General features: G+C 40.4%; 2 protein-coding genes across 6 annotated transcripts in view; both read left to right on the forward strand.

The window, feature by feature from the left end:
• The first annotated feature begins 550 nt into the window (after positions 1-550).
• On the forward strand, positions 551-6,351 carry LOC121543797 (sialic acid-binding Ig-like lectin 13). The gene is made up of 7 exons (XM_045212636.1): positions 551-628; positions 713-788; positions 1,066-1,428; positions 1,621-1,911; positions 2,167-2,418; positions 2,549-2,696; positions 6,300-6,351. Exons 1-7 carry the CDS (start codon positions 560-562, stop codon positions 6,349-6,351), a joined length of 1,251 nt encoding a protein of 416 aa, XP_045068571.1. The 5' UTR covers positions 551-559.
• A 2,725-nt stretch (positions 6,352-9,076) lies between these two features.
• LOC121585347 (sialic acid-binding Ig-like lectin 12) overlaps positions 9,077-19,555 on the forward strand; it is a 28,328-nt gene continuing 17,849 nt past the window's right edge. For 2 of the 5 annotated variants that reach the window (XM_045212621.1, XM_045212624.1), the window contains exons 1-2: positions 9,104-9,162; positions 17,691-17,768. The gene's annotated coding sequence lies outside the window, so the exon portion shown is untranslated. Of the gene's footprint in view, positions 9,163-15,227; positions 15,322-17,690; positions 17,769-19,555 lie in introns of those variants that run through there. The other 3 variants (XM_045212622.1, XM_045212625.1, XM_045212623.1) reach the window with 2 other exon arrangements.

Raw genomic sequence — 19,555 nt, forward strand, 5'->3', positions numbered from 1 at the left:
TTTGCGAATTTTCAGAAATTGGTGTCATATTGGCTTAGTTATGGTGAAAGGGAGATTTGAATTTAACACTGAGCTTCATCCAATCCCTATAATAGACGTGACTATCATCACATCTATAATGGTCACAGCACAGATCATGATACAGGATGTGAAAGACTTGATCACACGTACATTGTTTGAAGGAAATCGTGAATTGCAATGCATATGACAAAAAGTTATATTTAATAATGTGGTTTTAGTGCTACTGACTGAGTGTGAGTAATAGCCCTGACTAAAGTTAACGTGGCGGAATGGTACAGTAACAATCTTATAAGATTTTATACTAATTTCAAGAGATTTCACCTTCAGCTTCTGAAAACCTTTGAGTTTTGCAATGTGGAAAACATAATCAAAATAAATATTCTCAAAAACATTACATTTAATGCTTCCCTCAAGGGAAGAGTTAAATCACCCCACCATCAGTCAGAGACAAAATATGGGAAGTCCTGATAGCAAAAATAAAGAAATCACGTTATATGTGAAATGGGAAGTGTGAGCAGGATGGTAATATTTCCTTTATATGTCAATGCCATTAGTCTCTGAAGGAGAGTGGTTAACTGACAAGAGAAAGAAAGATCCTGCTAAGCAAGTAAGTGATTGTCTTTTAGACAGTAAAAGTATCATATGCAATGCTAACATTCTAGTGATAATCAAATGTTTCTTATTCCCTCAGGTCCTGTACAAAGAGGAGGGGATGCGGAGTGAAGCATTACCGTGGCCTTTTCTTATTCATTGCATTTGGCTTGGAGGTAGGATACAAATATAGATGTATACAGTATAAAATATTGTATTTATTTATTCAGTTTTACACAAGAAAATAGATAACTATGTGAGGAGAGTTAAAAAGAGAAGCGAAAAGTACATGTGCAGGGGAGGGAACCTCCCCCTTTCAAATATTAATAGAACAAAATGAACAATAAAATGGCAAAATGAACAATTTGTTCAAATCAACCCCTGTGACTTATACTCATATTCCTTGACTGTGTCCAACACCTCTTACTAACATTTCCCCCACTGCGATTTGAGTGATGGGAGTTGATGCCTCGTCATGGACTGCTGAGGTGCCCAGCTCAGTATCCGGCCTGCAGGGCTCGTGCATCGTGATTCCCTGCTCATTCAACTACCCAGAACCAGAGGAGAAGCCCTCTGAATTCACTGGCATCTGGTTCAAAGACACCAATGATGTTATATACCACCCAGACAGTTCCAAAGTATTCAAAGACTACAAGGGTCGTACAGAGCTGGTGGGAGACCTCCGGCAGAAGAACTGCTCACTCAGAATCCACCCGCTCCATCGCAGTGACAAAGGACCCTTTTATTTCAGGATTGAAATAGAAGACCATAAAAAGTATTCCTACATACGTGACACAGTCTCCATTGCAGTGACCAGTAAGTTCCCTTGGGAAGAATTGACAAGGAGAATTTCAATTTATGTAGTAGAGTATCCCATTATTTACCCTATTGATAGCTATAGCTTCTTCTAGATTACAATTATAGTGCTGAAAGGACAGACCCAAGAACTAGTGGATGCACACCTCAAAAGAACTGCAATAACTGTTTTCTTCTCTTTGCTGATTTCAGGCTCTCCAGATCCCCCCTCTCTGTCAGTGAGGGAGGAGGTGAAAGTGGGGGAGGAGGTATCTGCCTCCTGCTCTGTGTCTCAATCCTGCCCATCTGATCCCCCTCTCCTCACCTGGAGCCATTCTGGAACACCCAGTGTCCAATCACAGCAGCTGACCAACGGCCAGTGGGAAGTGACATCATCCCTGACCTTTACCCCTAGCATCACTGATCACAACCAGTCTCTTGTCTGCACAGCAGCGTACATGGGAGGGAAGACAGTGAAAAGGTCCAAAATACTCAATGTCAAATGTAAGTGGACCACACCTGTGTGTTAATAACACTGGAAGATTTACACTTTGATTTCTGTGAAAACAGAATGCTTCTGTGCATATGACAAAAGTCAAAACAATAAATTAAATTGAACTAATTTGAAAAGGAATCATGAACTTTGTCCAGATCCTGGATTTGGCATACTTGTCCAGATCCTGGATCATGATACACTGAATCTGTCCTAAGATCTGTATTACATAGTAATATCATTCTTACTAATGTTGATATTTATAGATGCCCCAGTGGATGTGAAGGTTGAGGGAGTGTCCAGTGTGAAGGAGGGAGACTCTGTAGAGCTGAGATGCTCCAGTGACAGTAACCCTGCTGCCCACAGCTACCGCTGGCACAACAGCAGAGGGCCTCTGCCCACCACGGGACCTACCATCACACTGGAGAATGTGACCAGACTCACTGAAACCCTCTTCTGCACTGCCATCAACACAGAGGGACGAGGCCAATCCAGCCCACTGAAACTCAATGTAGAGTGTAAGTAGATGCCGATGTTCTGTCAATAAGGATCATGTCCTTTCTGTGTATATAATATGAAGACAATACTCTTCAGGATGTAGCACTACATGTTCAGTTGAAACCAAACTGTATATCATTCTCATCCCAGACCCCCCTGAGATCAAAGTGGGCTCTGCATGCACATTAGACATCTCCATGGTAACCTGTCTGTGCATTGTGTATTCGGAGCCCCCCGGCACTGTGGAGTGGTCTCTTCCAGCAGGACCCCTGCCCAGTACCAGGGTGGAGAGGCATGGGTCAGAGCTGGCGACTGCTTATATTTGTTAGCTTTATGGTTCTTGTGGCTAAAGAATATGGTACATTCTTATTTGTGTTGTGGCTTTGTGTTATGGCTTTTACAGTACAAAAAAAAAAGGGCTAATGCTTGGGTAGTTCAGGATCTTTGGTATCACATACACTTATGTCAGTCTCATTAAGACTGCAGAACTGTGTGCAAACTTCACCTTTAATTACAGAACACAACATAACACATTAACTGGCATGACAATCCGTCTCATTAGTCAAAATGCATTTTTATTGTACTTGACACATACCAAAAGCATAACATGCATTTAAATGCACTTAAATTACTACAGAAATGATACATTATCTCTCATGTAGTGACTCCATGTCTTTCATGTGTATAACAAAGAAACAAACAAACTTGATGAGAGCGTTGCAACCAACGTCCAATGGGCAGAAATGAATTGTTTTTGCATCCCTTTGATATGTAAAGTAGAAATGATGCACCAATATTGCATTTGAAAACCCTATTATATGAAATGAAGTGCCCTTTAATATAGACCACATGGAGAATTCAATAAATCAGATTTAAATATGAATAGAGACTTGCTAAAGTGCCATAATTCTGCATTTTGCACTCCATGCACCCTCTGTGACTTCTAGAAAGATTTTAACCCACTAACCCCCAAAATACTAAAAGTTTTCACCATCATTGTAAAGCCCTAGTGATTTCGTTGCTTTGACAAAGTTATTTCAGAAGATTATTATTTATTTTATGTGAATAGTGATTCATTTGTCTGTCCCTCATTTTAAGGTCAACCCTGTTACGTGAACTCTCATTTTAATATGGTGAAACTATTCCTTTTTAAATTATAGTGTAAAAGCAGTTGAGCTGGTTTTACTCTTTTGGCCATTTTCTGGTGTTTTGTGGTAAAAAACTGAGCGGGTCTAGCATAACACGTCAACCCTGTTACCCATAGATAGACAGGCTAGAAATGTTTTAACAATTTAAAAGTATGTGTGAATATTGCATTCAATTGCCCCTCCTTGTTGCACTCAACAAGCTTCCATTCTTCTTGTCACAAGGGGATTCATGGCTGATTTAACTAGTAATTACCAGTTGGAGGGCCGTTCAAGTGGATTTGTCCTAACCATCCACTGTAGAGCTGTACAATTCCACTCAATTGAAGCACAAGACCTAAACCTACGCTTTGATATAGTGTGGAGCAATGTTCCCTCTATTTTTTTTAGGCACTGAGGAAATTTCAGGTCTACTGAGCGCATACTTGAACGTTGTGAAAATTCTGTGCAACTTCCAGTGTGCGTTTACTGTGAACACTGAGGCTGTACCAGTTTTCAGTTAGTTTTAACAGTGGCCATGTAGGCTACTGTGGCTATTTGATCATAATGTAGGCCTACCAAAGTGGCTTACCATCAAAAACAGTGGAGAGAATGCATCTCATAACATTTTAACATGGAAATAGCTGTTCTATCATTCAGCCTACAGTAGCATCCAATGTGTGGTGTTCAATGTAGGCATTAACCTGTTTATCCACTTGTCCTTCAGACAAGGAGGTGACTAAAAATGTTGTTGTTGTTTGATGCAAGAAACCACTTTACAAAATAAAATGCGTTATTATTCCCATACCATTATAACAGAATTATGCTACCCTCTGCCTATTGGCTACTTAGCTTATTCAAGCCTGTCTCAAAATATGACACTGCACCTTTAAGACAATTAAAAAGCTCTTTACCTGACTCACTTTTCAAAGATGAATACGTTTTGTGCTCTTGTAGGAAGCAATCACTCCCCTATTTCTGACTACAAATGATCTATAACTGGGCTAATAACTCACTAACTTGCAAAGGATATGAACAAAATGTGCACACATGGCTACATGCAGCTCTCACTTTGATCTCAAAACAAGCTCATCTACACACGACCGCTAATGCTGTAAACACAGTCCAGTTCAAAGTAAATGGCACAGATCCATATATGGCAATGGTCTATTTGCATATAAGCCTACTGCAGCTCTGATTGTTTATGCCGCAACAGTTTGTGTAGAGTACGGTCTGTGCAGAGTATGGTAGAGTAGTGCATGTCAAGACAATAGAATCCTACTCCGATGTGTTCTGCCTACAACAAAATCTGTTTTATAGTTTGTTTTGTTTCGGTATGTTGCAATGAAAGTGGCTAATATTGCATTGATTCGATCACAATTGCCACAGTAAATGGCAACGTTGATAGTGTTAACAGGGAAAACTCTAGAACTGCGGTCACCAACCTTTTCTGAGTCAAGATCAATTTGAGTCAAAATCCAAGCCGAGATCTACCGCTCAGATTATTTTTTAACATGACTTAAAAAATGGAAGCCTATGCAACATTAACCAATTAAAAACAGTACTACAGCAATGAGGTTTGTGCAGTGAGCTCTAGGCCCGATATATTATCACTGCATATTGTCTTTGCTTGAATTGCCCTGCCAATGCATTGTTGTTCGGCCATTTCTTTATTTACTGGGCTGATGGTGACAGCATCTGATGGCCAGTCTCAGCAGAGGGAGAGAGCAGCAGACTGAGGTCCGCCACCGCTCTCCCTTTCCTCCGCTGACACTGACCATAAAGGGACACCGTCTTCCAGTTGATGGCGAAACTCGAATCGCATCGCATTATTTCTGCCTCATGTACAAATTCATGTTGTTACTCCTATGAACAGAGAAAGTGAAATATTCCTCGATATTAAGAAAGTCCAAAGCCACTAATAATAACAACAACGCAAGCCTATAGATACACTTTCCTACTCATTCATTACTGCTGCAGTGCTTGTTGTAGTGCTGAGTGGAAATACCCTTACGAAAACAGATTGCAGTCAGAGCACAGTATAACTGCAGTTAGAGTGCAGTATAACTGCAGTATGCCTCAAATACTGTATCCAATATAACACAGTTTTTTTTGTGCAGTAATTTTGCAGTGTAACTGCAGTTAAAGTGCAGTATAACTGCAGTTCAACTGCAATACTCTGTAGTTATTCTGCAATTACTGCGTCCAAAATACCACAATTGACTTTTTTCTGCAGTTACAAAACTGCAATCTTTTTTTGTAAGGGTAGGAAGAACGTGCATTTTATGGCTTATAAAAGTGTTGAATACAAAGTGTTGACTGTGCTGAGTAAGAACTTAAACATGAACTCACTTATAAAATCAATCTCTTTGCTAGTCTCTCTAGTCATGGTTTTAAACGTTTTGAAATCTCACAGTATCTGTAGCTTTCTTATATGTCTGCTACTTTACTGCAGACACCGTTATCTGAGCCATCCGATTGGCCAGCGGTAGACCTATAGTGCACCTAATTTGCTCTCTGGGCCCACCAGGAAGGCAGAGTTTGTGCCTTCAGACACATGAAATGGTTCAAAATGGCAACAGTTCGCCTACCCGGTGTGCAGGGCAGCTGATTCGGGTGCACCTACCACCAAGTAGGAACACAAGGCTTTATCATTGGGTTTTTTACAGAAATGTTTGGCGGTCAACTAGGAATGCCTTGGAGATCGACCAGCTCTAGAGAGTTCAGTGAAGTTCAATCTCATGCTTCTCTCTCTGTGGGCTGATATTTCTGTGCAGCAGTCCCGGGGGGGCTGAGCGGCAGGCTCGTGGATACTCACGCGCAGCATAGAGGGAACATTGGACAGAAATACTCAGTTTCATCAGCTGTCTGGGTGGCTGGTCTCAGACGATCCCACAGTTGAAGAAGCCGGATGTGGAGGTCCTGGGCTGGCTTGGTTACATGTGGTCTGCAATTGTGAGGCCGGTTGGACATACTGTCAAATTCTCTAAAACGACGTTGGAGGCAGCCTGTGGTAGAGAACTGAACATTACATTATCTGGCAACAGCTCTGTGGACATTTCTGCAGTCAGCATGACAATTGCACGCTCCCCCAAAACTTGAGACATCTGTGGCATTGTGTTGTGTGACAAAATTGCACATTTCAGAGTGGCCTTTTATTGTCCCCAGTACAATGTACACCTGTGTAATGATCATGCTGTTTAATCAGCTTCTTGATATGCCACACCTGTCAGGTGGATGGATTATCTTGGCAAAGGAGAAATGCTCACTAACAAGGATGTAAACAAATTTGTGCACAACTTTTGAGAGAAATAAGCTTTTTGTGCATATGGAACATTTCTGGGATATTTTATTTCAGCTCATGAAACATGGGACCAACACTTTACATGTTGTGTTTATAGTTTTGTTCAGTACATATTATTATTATTTAATTTGTTTATTTATTCTGATTTATCAGGAGGTGCTGCAGCACCCATCAGCACCCCTACCTCCTGTGGCTATGTCTGTGATCATAACCTAGAACCCTTGCTGAGTTGCTAAAGACCATTAGCCTACATTCACTCTTGTTGTGTCATATGAAGAGAATGCATCACATAGTGGCCCTAACTCTATCCACAGGAAAGAGCAGAAAGACTCCAGCAGTGAAATCCACACAAACTACTACACCAACAATCACCTATATGGCAACATGGAGGTATGTACTGTAGGCCTACTGCAGACATTTACAGTAGATATCTGAGAAGAACTTTGCTCTAAATACAAAGGATTTAAAAAACAATAGAGGTGTTGTTGATGATGATGATGATACGATATCTCTGATCTGGTTTCCTGTAGGCTGAAGAGGATGGCGACCCATACCAGTGTGATGGTGGAGACGATGCAGTCTATGCTAACGTGTGAACCCAACAAGAAGAATGTGGAAGTCAACTGGCTCAGTGGGCATGGTCCTCAGTCTTTTAAAGGTTCCAGTAAAATATTAACATTTTAACCCAATGTAGCAGAACAGGTGACTGCTTATATCTGTTAGCTTTATGGTTCTTGTGGCTAATGAATATGGTACATTCTTATTTGGGCTGTGGCTTTGTGAATTGGCTTTTACAAGGCTTTTGTTTAATATCTATGGCTTGGGTAATTCAGCAATGTTTTTACTAAACGTTAAATATGCACAATCAAATATCCAGTATTTAACAATAGCTTGTTTCACACTTCCCCAGCTGTCTGTTGCAATTGTGTCTTGAGGGTAATCTGAGGATCTGAATACGAGTGTGGGACTTTCAGTGTTTCTCCACTTGGGGTTGCTCTTTCATTTATTGAGATTTTCAATGTCTGTTTATTTCCATAGGGTTTGAGCTATTTCACAATACTGCTTTTGTCAATATACTGTAGCTTTAGGTTTATTGACCCGCTCTATAAGAATATACCAGTAACAGTCATCTCCTCCTGTCCCAGAGGGTCCAGCGGCCACATGTCCCACTCTCTTGGGAAGCTGTCCCAGGGCCGCCACAAGGAGGACAAGGCCAAGCTGGAGGAATTCCTGGCTAAACAGGAAGAGGATCTGTGGGCGGTCCCCAAGTACGGCTGTGCCGGGAACAAGCTGGAGCATCTCACTAGGAGCAGCTGCATCCGTTACGTCCACCTGCCCATTTCATGCCCTCAGACCAGCAGTTTCTGTTTTAACAGGGGAGAGATGTGTAAACCAGCCTTTGTAGATGACCAGAACTCCTGAGTCACCCAGGAAAGAACCATTGACTTCTGTTTTCCATGGACAGCTATACACTAATTTGAAAACTGGAAGAATACCTCTGATGCTTAGAATATTGGGAAGAACTTGTCCGAAATGAACTAAACCTGTAGTCTCATTTCTGAGCCTGTTGGGACATTGAAACTCGGGACAGCAATGTCTTTAGGTCAGGACTTACTGTACACTTGTTTTTACTCTATTTAAATATGTTAATTTTGCAGTATTAAAATTACATGGTTTTTTTCTCCACTTCTTTTGTTTGAGTTGGAATTTCTTTGCACATGGAAGTCAGGATTTCCTCTTGACCATATGACTACAGTACCCAGAATATGAATATATCAGATATGTTACATAGACAGACCATGAGAGGGAGCAAGGGGTGGTGTGAAAATAGTAGATTTACACAAGGCCTTTGGTCTGATTCTCTACTGTTCTCTCCATAGAGTGTACTCACTCACTCCTCAAGAATACATAGAATAATGAAGACACATCCTGTGTAGGCTACTACATGCAACGCATAGCCACTGAAAGATGAAAATAGGACACCCATAGGGGTTTTGATAGTGATAGCATTGAAGGGTCAGGCTACACTCAGGAATACCAAAAAGTGTTACAGCATTTGTGTTTAGCACATTCTTTACTTGTAATCTGTTAATTACTCACTGTTACATTCAACACTTTATCATCTTAATGGTAATGTTTAGTTGATGCATTCAGGTGCTATAACCACTATCTACTGTATGTATGAGGTCCTACAGTTAGACCACTTCCTGATTGAGTCACTGCTCAACTTGATGCAGGAAAAGCCCTACATGACAAGCGAGGGAGGGGCGCTCTATGTTGAACCAGCACTTTCTGACCATACACATATCTACTCGAAGACCAGACATTGTTATAAGGTAAAGACCATTTTAATAATCGTGTTAGTGTAGGATATATACTGTATGCAGCATTTTTGCTTGGAACTGTTACTGTATTTAGAATTGGGCATGACTACTGATCTTTATCAATATTAAGGGATAGATTAGTGAAATATGTCTACCTAGTCACAGCCATAGAGATCCTATTAAATTACTAGAGGGGCTATGTCATAAACCCTCAAAGTTCCAGAATGTATGAAAATGCCAGCCATTGTGGTCAGGGAGAAATCCAACCCAGTCTATTTGGAATTAATGGCAGTAGAGGCATAGGTGATGCATTTCCTGCTTTTACTTATGCAGGAAAATAAAAGTAAGGCATGTGATGTATCAGAAACTGTGTAACAGAATTATTGTTAACCTTCAATATTGCCATATAATTTGAAATACTGTATATACAGGTTTTATACACATTTTCAGTATAAATAGCCTCTTAAATATGTAAACAGAGGTATGTAAGTCCTATCATCAACTGATTTCAGCCAGTGTATGGCTGTGGATTGACTGCATTGTTTGAATGGAATGTTGGCATATTGGCAGTAATTTTAAAATAATGTTGGAATCATTCCACTTAAACTGGCTGGCTAGCTAGCTTATAAACATACTGTGCAGATATTCTTGAAGTTGATTGTTTTAAACAATATCTTATCATAGCACACTGGCTGACCATTGTTGACCACACTGGCTGACCATTGTTGACCAACTCCCTCAACAAAATGGCTGACCTTTTATAAGACCTTTCATGTCCATTCTAGTATTATCTTCCCAATTCTATGGTCACAGCACAGATCATGATACAGACTGTGAATCACTTGATAACAAGTATATTGTTTGAAAGAAATTGTGAATTACAATGCATATGATAAACAGTTTGATTTAATTGTGTGGGTTTTAGTGGTACTAACTGAGTGTGAGTAATAGCCCTGACTAAAGTGAACATGGGGGAATGGTACAGGATACAATTGTATAAGATTTAATACTAATTTCAAGAGATTTTACCCGTAGCTTCTGAAAACCTTTGAGTTTGGAATGTGGAAAGCAAAGTCAAAATAAATATTGTAAAGGACATTACACTTTAAGAGGTTCAATCAAATAAAGGTTTATTGGACACGTACACAGTTTAGCAGATGTTATAGCGGGTGCTGCGAAATTGTTAGGTAACAAGCTCCAAACAAAATGTCAAACAAGTACAAAAAAATAAATATTAATAATAAATAAATCAAGAAATGTCAGAACGAATCAAATTAACAACCCAAATAGCACTGTAACAGTAATCCAAAAGCAATCTATATAAACTGAGTGAACAAAACATTACGAACAACTTCCTAATATTGCGTTGCACCCCTTTTTGCCTTCAGAACAGCCTCAATTCGTTGGGGCATGGACCCTACAAGCTGTCGAAAACGTTCCACAGGGATGCTGGCCCATGTTGACCCCAAAGCTTCCCACAATTGGGTAAAGTTGGCTGGATGTCCTTTGGGTGGTGGACCATTTTTGATACACAAGGGAAACTGTTGAGCGTGAAAAACCCAGCAGCGTTGCAGTTGTTGTCACACTCAAACCGGTGCGCCTGGCACCTACTACCATACCCTGTTCAAAGGCACTTAAATCTTTGTCTTTCCCATTGAACCTCTGAATGGCACACACACACAATCCATGTCTCAATTGTCTCAAGGCTTAAAAATCATTCTATAACCTGTCTCCTCCCCTTTATCTACACTGATTAAAGTGGATTTAACAAGTGACATTAGTAAGGGATCATAGCTTTCACCTGGATTCACCAGGTCAGTCTATGTCATCATGAAAAGAGAAGGTGTTCCTAATCTTTTGTACACTGTTTTGTACCCATATATATTAAAGTGAGCTATGTCAAGAATCCGAATAAAAGTAATTATGCTGTGTGTATAAACAGCGTCATCAAGGCAAAGGGTGTCTACTTTGAAGAATCTTAAATTTGATTTGTTTAACACTTCTTTGGTTACTACATGATTCCATATGTGTTATTTCATAGTGTCTTCACTATCATTCTACAATGTAGAAAATAGCAAAAAATAAAGAAAAACCCTGGAATGAGTAGGTTTGTCCAAACATTTGACTTGTACTGTATATAAAATATAAATGTTTCAAATGAAATATCCTTGGGATGTTCTCCAAACACTCTCTAAACTGTTGTGCACAACATCTGTAACAACCACCATAGAACATTCCCCAAAAGTTCTCATTAGGTTTCCAGGTAATGTAATAACACAATGTGCCAGCAATGTTTTTCCAGCAAACCAAAATTGGTTCTGTGAAAGTTCCCAGGACATTCGTTAGTTGGCAGCAAATGTTCTCATAGCACAAAAACTGTCTAGTCGTGCTGATGATATAAAGGTTACCAGAATGTTTAATTAGGTTGTGGGAACAGTCGGATGGGAATATTGTAGTGACATGACAAGAGATAGGTTCCCAAAACACTTAAACTGTCCAGTTGTGCTGACATTCAGATAAAAATTGTATTGGGGTGCACAAAACACTCCTATGATGTTGCAAGAATGAGTTGCCTTTCTGAGTTCTTTAAAGGTTCCCAGAACATTTAATTCAGTTATGGGAGTTGTCTGGGATGTTGCAAGAATATTCTTGTGATATTCGCGAAAGCTTGCGCATAACATTCCCACCAAGTTGCACAATGTTCCACAATTTCCAAATAAGTCCGTTTTTATGACGTTCATAGCATATTTGTTTTAGGTTTAAGCTAATATTCTGTAGATGGTCATGCAATATACTTTTTAACTTGTCTTGGAGGTCCTCAGAACATTTAAAGAACATTTAGAAAATGTTCTATTTAAGTTATACATAATATTACCAAACCATTCTCAGCATGCTAATTTAATGGCAATTCACATTTGAGGACTGTATTGAAGTTTTTATTTAATTCATAGGACATTTGAACAGCATTTAATCATACAATCACAACCACATTTTATACACTTTATACACAATCTGCACATTATTTCATTCATAGGACATTAGAAAAGTGCAGGGGCCTATTGGCCATTAGGCAATTCTGGCAAATGCCAGATGGGCTGGACAATTTTTTTGTTGGGTGGGCTGGTCGAAATTGACACACACAAAAACATATTTTTTATATAAAAATAAAACAATGGAAAAGGTGACATGGCTGGCAGTCCATGGGCCAGTTAAAACAGATATTTTGTTTTAGCTTTTTGCACAATTTCTCTGTTATACTATCTATAATGAGCTTTTGGCTGGTCAGTGGGCATGGCTGGCTCCCATACCAAGATGGGCTGAGCTGAGGTCATTTAAACTCACATTCAAATTCAAACATGGCATCAGGAAAGAAAGCTGCTCCGACTCTGTCCACTTAGATCACAGCCAAGATCATGGATGGTAAAAAATGGAAAGGGTGCCTAGAAACATAGAAAGAGCACATTCTACATTGTCACGTCACTCAAAACGTCCTATTTTTTGGCTGGCTAAAACAATGATTTGAATCAAACAGTAAAGTGCACTATCATCATGATGCCTGTAATGAAAGTGTCTGCCCTGCCCTGCTGTGCCTGTGCCCTCGCTGGGGCCTGCTGCTGTGATGAGTGAGCCACTCTCCTCTCCTCTCCCCCAATGTGTTCGAGAGAAAAATGCCTTCTGATCATTTGCGTTCTGATCATTTAACATTTCAAAATGCAATTTGGGACAAACACAGCTTTGGAAGCTTCATCCCCTTGTTCTTGTCGAAGTGAGGAGGGTGTCAGCTTTCTGTAGCTATCATTTTTATTTCTCAACTTTCAGTATTCAGCTCAATAGCAACTATTTTACTAAAAATATAATTTATATGGCTTTGAGATACTGAGCGGCTCGCGTGCTAAATGCGCACCGGCTGTTGCAAGGACATACAGTGAGGGAAAAACCTATTTGATCCCTTGCTGATTTTGTACATTTGCCCACTGACAAAGAAATGATCAGTCTATCATTTTAATGGTAGGTTTATTTGAACAGTGAGAGACAGAATAACAACAAAAAAATCCAGAAAAACGCATGTCAAAAATGTTAGAAATTGATTTACATTTTAATGAGGGAAATAAGTATTTGACCCCTCTGCAAAACATGACTTAGTACTTGGTGGCAAAACCCTTGTTGGCAATCACAGAGGTCAGACGTTTCTTGTAGTTGGCCACCAGGTTTGCACACATCTCAGGAGGGATTTTGTCCCACTCCTCTTTGCAGATCTTCTCCAAGTCATTAAGGTATCGAGGCTGATGTTTGGCAACTCGAAGCTTCAGCTCCCTCCACAGATGTTCTATGGGATTAAGGTCTGGAGACTGGCTAGGCCACTCCAGGACCTTAATGTGCTTCTTCTTGAGCCATTCCTTTGTTGCCTTGGCCGTGTGCTTTGGGTCATTGTCATGCTGGAATACCCATCCCCAACCCATTTTCAATGCCCTGGCTGAGGGAAGGAGGTTCTCACCCAAGATTTGACAGTACATGGCCCTGTCCATCGTCCCTTTGATGCGGTGAAGTTGTCCTGTCCCCTTAGCAGAAAAACACCCCCAAAGCATAATGTTTCCACCTCCATGTTTGACGGTGGGGATGGTGTTCTTGGGGTCATAGGCAGCATTCCTCCTCCTCCAAACACGGTGAGTTGAGTTGATGCCAAAGAGCTCGATTTTGGTCTCATCTGACCACAACACTTTCACCCAGTTCTCCTCTAAATCATTCAGATGTTCAATGGCAAACTTCAGACGGGCATTTATATGTGCTTTCTTGAGCAGGGGGACCTTGCGGACGCTGCAGGATTTCAGTCCTTCACGGCGTAGTGTGTTACCAATTGTTTTCTTGGTGACTATGGTCCCAGCTGCCTTGATATCATTGACAAGATCCTCCCGTGTAGTTCTGGGCTGATTCCTCACTGTTCTCATGATCATTGCAACTCCACAAGGTGAGATCTTGCATGGAGCCCCAGGCCGAGGGAGATTGACAGTTATTTTGTGTTTCTTCCGTTTGCGAATAATCGCACCAACTGTTGTCACCTTCTCACCAAGCTGCTTGGCGATGGTCTTGTAGCCCATTCCAGCCTTGTGTAGGTCTACAATCCTGTCCCTGACATCCTTGGAGAGCTCTTTGGTCTTGGCCATGGTGGAGAGTTTGGAATCTGATTGATTGATTGCTTCTGTGGACAGGTGTCTTTTATACAGGTAACAAGCTGAGATTAGGAGCACTCCCTTTAAGAGTGTGCTTCTAATCTCAGCTCGTTACCTGTATAAAAGAAACCTGGGAGCCAGAAATCTTTCTGATTGAGAGGGGGTCAAATACTTATTTCCCTCAATAAAATGCAAATCAATTTATAACATTTTTGACATGCGTTTTTCTGGATTCTTTTGTTGTTATTCTGTCTCTCACTGTTCAAATAAACCTACCATTAAAATTATAGATTGATCATTTCTTTGTCAGTGGGCAAACGTACAAAATCAGCAGGGGATCAAATACTTTTTTCCCTCACTGTAGGTAGTAGCCCACAACTGCAAAGTTTTTTAGGACATTACATTTACTGTTGGATGAATACATGGCTAGCAGTGGATATTATATTTAGAGTTAATTATCTAGTAAATGTGTTTTGAGTTTCCACTTCCTCAGGTGTTGAACCCCAAATGAATTAGCCTATGAAATTAGTTAATGTTCATAAAGATGTATGTAATTAATCTCTATTGAAAAATTTTTTTATCTGGAGTCTTATTTTGACAGTAAAACATAGCAACCAGAGTAGACCCCAGGTGATAAACCGAAGATTATCGACACAGACATTGCCTTCCTTTTACCAAAGCATTTTGTTTATGTCAGTCATTTTTGGTGACATTGCTACACAACGTTCCTGTAGATTGTTCTAAAACCATTATTTGGTCAACATTAATAGCCTATGCATTATGTTGATTCCTGCTGTGAAAGTATCTGCCTGTCCATATTTCGCTGTCTGCTCCTTTGTGAGCAAGCCGCTCTCCCTCCCCCCACTGTGCGCACCGAGGAGGGAGAGATGCATTCTGAGAAGCACAATCAGATTACTTTGCTCAAAATGCAATTGTGGCAAAAATACAGTTTTCAAAGCAACTACTATTGTTCTAGTTACAGAGAGGAGAGTCACAGCTTTCTGTGAGTATGTCATTTATTTCCCACCTCTTAATATTGAGTTCATGGCACCACTTTACAACAGGAGTAGGCTGTAGTATGGTTTTGTATGTGCTTGCGGAGCGGGGCAGAGCATGCCATTTGCAGTGAATAGGCTTACATCAAGTAGTTTAGGCCTAGCGCTGGCAAGTTTTTGAAGAACATTATTAGCCTACATTTACTGCCTACATGTCTATATAGCAACAATATCATATTTAGAGTCGTCAATCTAGTTAAGTGTTTTGAGTTCCCACTTCCTCATGTGGTGAATAATATAGCCTATAGGCCAATATGCACAAAGATGTCGGCAAATTCTCTGAAGAGCCTAAAATAAATCTGATCATTCTGGATCCTATTTAGACAGCTTGCACATCAAAATATCAATCATGCATTCCCTGGATATGTTGGATGAAATAGTTTGCTTTTTGAATCATAAGCTACCATCTAAGGCATCTTACTTGGTACTGGAAAACATTTGTCAGTTTTTGTATTATCGCAGAATAGCTAAATGTATCACGATATCACGTTTTGTCCATATCACTCAGCACTTTCCAAAAATATAATTTATAGTAATTTATCTCTTAAAAATGTGTCAATTTATCCCGATATGGATTTTTGTCCATATTGTCCAGCTTTAAACTATAGTCTAATTGTCAACCCAAAGTTGATCACAATGTGTCTTTTGATTGTCTACACCAGTCTAAAAATGTGGGCACAATCAGAATGTGGACAAGATCAGGACAAAGGATGCAAATTAGAACCAGGTATAAATGGGGTTTATGAGTGCTGATCTAGAATCACTTTGCTTTTCAGATCATATACAATTTGACAGGGGGGACAATATCAAGCGTCTAAAATTAGGAATGATATTGGGTGCGTTTTTTCTTTAAAAACGTTTCAAGTACATAGCATATGAGAATGGGAACATTTTAATAACTCAGAAATTGTGTTCTGTGTCCTGATTGACCATATTAGATTGAAAATCCCCATGCACTACCACAGCGATCCACTGGTGGCGCAGAGGATTAATGATTTTGCTGCAGAGTTGAAGATTGCAGGTTCAATCACACATTCTTTAACCATGTTTGTTTGTTTTAAACTGTGAAAAGGAGGCTCAGATATAATCTAATAAGTGAGGGGAAGGTTTTATTTCGTCCGGTTTTATAAATACAGTCAGAAATGCAGAATTGAGAATAACTGTAAAAAATAAAACATTGTGTAAAAATTGACTTTTCAACTTTTTAAAAACACACCTGATATAATTCCTAATTTTAGACGCTTGATATGGTCCCCCCGTCATATTGTTCATGATCTGGAAAGCAAAAGTGGTCCTAGATCAGCACTCATAGTCTTGGATACTTTGTAAATATGAGCCCAGAAGTACACAGCATATAAAGAGGACGGGTGAAGTGATGTTGAATAACCCAGTTACCAGTATTTCCCTGTTAGTTATGTCTAAGAAGGCTAAAAAGGAAGCATGGAATTCCTGATTGACCGTACTGCCATGGCTATATATTGAAAAAATAAAATGTAATAGAGTGTCCTTGTTGGTTCAGAGGATAAAAGACATGAATCATGAAGTTGGTAAACTTATCCTAAATACATCCTAAATACAGGTACCATTTTATTTAGTTTTATCTCTGCAGGTTTGTAATCTGATTTATTATAGCCTGGTGGAGATAGATGCAACCACTCTAAGGCAGGACACATCCAGGTTGAGACTTGCTACCAACAGGAACATGGAGCTTATTATTGTTTCCTTTACATTGCATAATACCATTTCAAGAGTGTAGTGTCTAAACAGTTTATGACTTTGCTGACGTTTGCAAATGGTGTGTTAGAGGAAGTTGACTCAGCTTGCGGAAGCATCTGGAAAGCATTATAGGGGCCCCCTAAAATAGAGGAAGTCTGTTATGTGAAGGCCTGGGATTGGTTTATGGGAGAACCACCCATATCATGTTACATATTATAAATACCATGGTTGGAACAAAGGACGGAGAGGAACAACATATTAGAGATTGGGTCAGTTGTTCTCCAGATGTCTGCAGGAGTCTGTAAATTGACGCTGAAATCTTTGATGTAATAAACTATTATAATCAAGGACAGTGTCAGCGGATTTCTTGTCATCACAGCATAATTAGCATCGTTATCTCGACACTACAAGAGCTAATAGTCCATTCATATAAGGAGTGGAGAGGCTCTAGGCACCATACACCTGTCTACTCCTGGAGTAACTCCCTGTCAGAATAAAGTGTGATTAGAGGGTTAGGTAGAAGGCCCTGGGCCAGTGGGAGGTCAAGGATGAGGACTCTCTCTCTTTCAAGGACATGCTACCTCTATTTGTCTCTCTCCAGATGCTACAAAGACAGCATATTCCAAGGACCTCCAGTGCCTTTCACCAAATACCTGCAATCTCTCACGAGCACAGAGAAGTAAGCTCCACTCATAATAGTATACTTGATGCACTATGTAAACCTCCTTCGCTATGGCAGTCTGCCTTTGTGATGATGACATAGCATATTATCCAGGGCCATTGGTTGGATTTACTGTACTCACTCCAAAACTCATTTACATTTACGTCATTTAGCAGACGCTCTTATCCAGAGCGACTTACAAATTGGTGCATTCACCTTATAGCCAGTGGGATAACCACTTTACAATATGTTTTTTTTTCTTTCATTCTTTGGGGTGGGGTAAGGGGGGGTTAGAATGATTACTTTATCCTATCCCAGGTATTCCTTAAAGAGGTGGGGTTTCAAGTGTCTCGTGAGGGAGCTTGTGGTGCCAGAGCAGCGAACAGTTTTGACTGGGCTGAGTGGGAACTGTGCTTCCGCAGAGGTAGGGGGGCCAGCAGGCCAGAGGTGGATGAACGCAATGCCCTCGTTTGGGTGTAGGGACTGATCAGAGCCTGAAGGTACTCATGCTCTCTCCTCCCTGAAAATGTCTCCCAGACTTTAAGAAAAATTTACAGTGGGGAAAAAAGTATTTAGTCAGCCACCAATTGTGCAAGTTCTCCCACTTAAAAAGATGAGAGAGGCCTGTAATTTTCATCATAGGTACACGTCAACTATGACAGACAAATTGAGACATTTTTTTCCAGAAAATCACATTGTAAGATTTTTAATGAATTTATTTGCAAATTATGGTGGAAAATAAGTATTTGGTCACCTACAAACAAGCAAGATTTCTGGCTCTCACAGACCTGTAACTTCTTCTTTAAGAGGCTCCTCTGTCCTCCACTCGTTACCTGTATTAATGGCACCTGTTTGAACTTGTTATCAGTATAAAAGACACCTGTCCACAACCTCAAACAGTCACACTCCAAACTCCACTATGGCCAAGACCAAAGAGCTGCCAAAGGACACCAGAAACAAAATTGTAGACCTGCACCAGGTTGGGAAGACTGAATCTGCAATAGGTAAGCAGCTTGGTTTGAAGAAATCAACTGTGGGAGCAATTATTAGGAAATGGAAGACATACAAGATCACTGATAATCTCCCTCGATCTGGGGCTCCACGCAAGATCTCACCCCGTGGGGTGAAAATGATCACAAGAACGGTGAGCAAAAATCCCAGAACCACACGGGGGGGACCTAGTGAATGACCTGCAGAGAGCTGGGACCAAAGTAACAAAGCCTACAATCAGTAACACACTACGCCGCCAGGGACTCAAATCCTGCAGTGCCAGACGTGTCCCCCTGCTTAAGCCAGTACATGTCCAGGCCCGTCTGAAGTTTGCTAGAGTGCATTTGGATGATCCAGAAGAGGATTGGGAGAATGTCATATGGTCAGATGAAACCAAAATAGAACTTTTTGGTAAAAACTCAACTTGTCGTATTTGGAGGACAAAGAATGCTGAGTTGCATCCAAAGAACACCATACCTACTGTGAAGCATGGGGGTGGAAACATCATGCTTTGGGGCTGTTTTTCTGCAAAGGGACCAGGACGACTGATCCGTGTAAAGGAAAGAATGAATGGGGCCATGTATCGTGAGATTTTGAGTGAAAACCTCTTTCCATCAGCAAGGGCATTGAAGATGAAACGTGGCTGGGTCTTTCAGCATGACAATGATCTCAAACACAACGCCCGGGCAACAAAGGAGTGGCTTCGTAAGAAGCATTTCAAGGTCCTGGAGTGGCCTAGCCAGTCTCCAGATCTCAACCCCATAGAAAATAAAATAAAATAAATAAAATAAAATCTTTGGAGGGAGTTGAAAGTC

The sequence above is a fragment of the Coregonus clupeaformis genome, unplaced genomic scaffold, assembly GCF_020615455.1.
Source record: "Coregonus clupeaformis isolate EN_2021a unplaced genomic scaffold, ASM2061545v1 scaf0033, whole genome shotgun sequence".
Taxonomy (NCBI): domain Eukaryota; kingdom Metazoa; phylum Chordata; class Actinopteri; order Salmoniformes; family Salmonidae; genus Coregonus; species Coregonus clupeaformis.

Coding starts and splice junctions, on each gene's coding strand:
- LOC121543797 (XM_045212636.1), top strand. CDS start 560: ATGTCAATGCCATTAGTCTCTGAAGGAGAGTGGTTAACTGACAAGAGA. Junction 789..1,065: donor TCATTGCATTTGGCTTGGAG/GTAGGATACAAA, acceptor CTGCGATTTGAG/TGATGGGAGTTGATGCCTCG. Junction 1,912..2,166: donor CAAAATACTCAATGTCAAAT/GTAAGTGGACCA, acceptor TGATATTTATAG/ATGCCCCAGTGGATGTGAAG.